This window comes from Triticum dicoccoides, chromosome 2A, assembly GCF_002162155.2.
Source record: "Triticum dicoccoides isolate Atlit2015 ecotype Zavitan chromosome 2A, WEW_v2.0, whole genome shotgun sequence".
Lineage (NCBI taxonomy): Eukaryota > Viridiplantae > Streptophyta > Magnoliopsida > Poales > Poaceae > Triticum > Triticum dicoccoides.
Genome location: NC_041382.1, coordinates 567,904,941 through 567,908,281, shown reverse-complemented (window position 1 = coordinate 567,908,281; position 3,341 = coordinate 567,904,941). Strand labels below are relative to the sequence as shown.

Sequence of the window (3,341 nt, the reverse complement as noted above, 5' to 3'; positions counted from 1 at the left end):
TGTGCAGTAAAACCTCCAGATGTAATCTCAGAATGGCCTATGAAGCCATTCCTTTTCCTTTGGGAAAACTTTTATCGGTACACTGTTAACTGTTTGGGATATTAAGTTAGTAAAATCTAGCCCACCTCGAGGGCTAAGTTTGCCCAAAAGAAATTAGCTTCACGCGGTAGGCGAGCATCTTCTTATACATACATGAACCATGATGTGAGCATTGCCCATTCTATCAGAAGGAGAAAACAGAACAAGAGCGAAAGCTATTAAATTCACGAGAAAGTGGTTCTTTTTCCAATGACCCGTATGTCAACAAGCAGCAAAATAAGCTGAGGATGTTGACACACACTTTCTTGCTAAAATCCACGCAGCCAGGACCAGGACACATGTAAATTGCCAAATGTAACACTGACATACATATAGTGCAAGGTTAGCATAGCCCCCAAGCGTGCACATCAGGCACAAAACTGCCCCTTCTTCGCATGAACTACTCCTACCAGTTGTTCTTGCAAATCAGGACTAAACGTGATGGCCAGCTTGGATGCTAGATTAAGGTTGACCAGCTAATAATAAACTACCTAGCCAACCCAGGCATTATTGTTCCATAATATTTGGGTACCTAAGCTATATGTATGTATCCGGCAAAGCCTGCAAATCTAGCTAACTAGCAGTGGTAGTAAATCACAGAGCGGCTCTAGCTAGCTAAGTTTCTATAACTATGTACCTAGCTACGGGTCTGATTTAGGGTTCATCGTCGAGTGGCTCGTCGTTGTGGATGGGCTTCTTGCCCCTCGCCCTATACGCGTAGTCCTTCCTCAGCATGTCGTGCATCTCGTCGGCCGCGTCCCGCCGGTGCCTCCTCGCCGCGCGCATCTCCACCGTCCTAACTGGCCGTGAGCCGCCGACAGGGACGGCCTTTCCTGCATCATCACCAACCACAAGCTGCCGGCCGCCTCCGAGATTCAGGCCATCTCTTGCGCCGAGCACCGCCACTGCAGAGATAGTAGTGCCACGATTTAACAAGGGGTGGATGCAAATCTCAAAACCAATAAACAGGGGAAATATATACAATAATACAGATAGAGATAGGTCGATCGGTGGAGACAGTAGCAGGGAACTCACCATGGCGAGCGCAAGCAGTGGGAAGGTAGAGCGTGAGCAATAATGGGGAGAAGAGCAAGACAACCACAAGGACTGCACTGCTGATCCTTCTTCTGCAGCTCATGGTGTTCGATCTTTTTCTGCGTGTGTATGTGTTTGTGTGTCAATAGGAGTTTGAAGAGAAGGTACAGGGTTGGGGTTTGTTGAGATTTATAGGGAAAGCAATGGCCAGTGTTTTAGGCTAGTATGGGGTCTAGGGATAGATATGCAGTCAAAGCTAGCTGAGGATGGATACCTAGAGAACATCTGTTCTGACCGTACCACCCTGATAGTCTTGTTTAACGAACCCCCAGGCAGAGGAGCAGGACTTGTTTAATGCTACGATCCTGGTTGTGCCTGGTAAGTGTGTATCAACCCAAAGCATCCAAGAGCACAAGACCTAATTAATCTCACTCTGTACTGAGCCGTGTGTAAGCGCCGTATGTTAATAGCTTTTGTTCGAAAGTTTGTATTTGAATATATGTGTGCCTAGCTACTACTACTCCACAAGGCTAGGGCAAGGGCAAAAAGTCTACTACCCATTTTTGTGTTGATGTCTTGCAGATCCAGCTATGCGCATGCACGCCGACGCCGGGTTCTTCTTGGCCCCTGGTCGTCGACGACACATTATCACCCCCGGCGCAGTAAAATCATTAAGTAATAACTGTAATATACTAGTTTCAAGTACAGCGTCGCTGTACTTTTTCTGCGTCGTGGCCAAGTGGCGCAGTAGTTTTTAGTGCTTCGAATCTTGGTGAGAGTCGATCTATTTGGGACCGTATGTACACCTTTCTTTTCCCAGGCCAGCTCGAGTACACGATCATCGTCAGGAACACAAATTCACGATAGATGCTGCAAATTACATAGCCATCTGAATTCTGAAGTCGTCCCATAAAATTGGCCAACCCTTGTGGTGTGTAGGACTGAGATCAAAATTTGACCCCTCACGCCGATTCGCATCTTTCTCTTAACTAGTTCTATAGTAATTTTCACCTAAAGTTACCGATCGACCTGGTCGATGGATGCTGCCACCGTGCCACGAGGCCGCTCTTCTTTTCTCCTCCGCCTCAGGTTTGGCAGGGGCAGCAGTGGCTGGAGCACGAGGGCGTGCTGCCCAACCAGGCGCGGGGAGGTGGGTGGCTTTTGGGGGGCGAGCTGCCTGCCTGTTGGTGGTGGTGACTGGTGCGGTTTGGACGCGAGGCGCAGGCGACGACGATGCATGCAGCTCGCGCGCACGCGATGCAAAGTCGGCCGGCGTGCATGCACCCCTTCCACCGCCGGCCGGCCACGTGCCGCCCATCGTACGACGCGAACGCTGCTGCCCATCCCTGATCCCTCTGTCTCGCCGTCAAACATATACGCGCTGTACACGGAGCCCGCGAGTGGTGGTGCTGCCCACCACTGATTTCTTGTTCTAATTGAAGATTATTAAAAGATACTCCCTCGGTTACAGACTAATTGAGGTTTTAGGTTTGCCTTTGGTCAAACTAGTTTAAATTTGATCAACTATATACAGATAAATGTAGTAACATCTACAAAATCAAATACACATAGTATAGTATGTAAATGTACTTCATAAAGAATCTTATGAGTCTATTTTTTTATAAATTGTTTGGATTGCTTACCTCATGTGTCATGTTTAGCTCCGATGTGTCACGAATCTCAGGAGTCTACTTTAGTGTTCTAAATGTTAATATATGTTTCTGTGGATTTAGTTAAACTTGAACAAGTTTAGGATAAATTGAAAACTTTAATTATTTTGGAACGGAGGTAGTACATGCTTCCTAGGTCAAAATATTGTATTTTTGTTCTTAGACGGACTCTAGTAGAAGATGTGTAGCGCATATGACCAAATGTAATGTTGTCAAAATCATGCATCATTTACCTTTTTTTTAACATAGTACAAACGCAGACATTCATATACTATGAATGCATGCACACCATATCCTTATGATCAACTTGGAGAGACTGATCTGGCACATCAACTTGAGATTGACGAAGTCGCCACTGGCCCTCTGTAGTCGACGGGAACGTCTCCTCTCACTGAACGAACATCGTCGGAAAGGCTGAAATAAGTCAGGAAAATGTAAGCACCAGTGTCAAGTCTAGTACTTAAACCCTGGTGGACTGGTTCCACCACAAATAACCTAACCACCTGAGCTAGGCTAGGTTCGCATGCATCATTTACCATTATTCTCATACCTTTTATC

General features: G+C 46.5%; 1 protein-coding gene across 1 annotated transcript; it reads right to left on the bottom strand.

Annotated features, from left to right (window-relative positions):
* Positions 1-384: 384 nt before the first annotated feature.
* LOC119359592 lies at positions 385-1,253 on the bottom strand. Its single transcript, XM_037625723.1, has 2 exons — positions 1,114-1,253; positions 385-983 (listed from the first exon to the last, which is right to left on the bottom strand). The coding sequence occupies exons 1-2, from the start codon at positions 1,214-1,216 to the stop codon at positions 733-735; spliced, it is 354 nt and encodes a 117-aa protein (XP_037481620.1). The 5' UTR covers positions 1,217-1,253; the 3' UTR covers positions 385-732.
* Between the last annotated feature and the right edge of the window lie 2,088 nt (positions 1,254-3,341).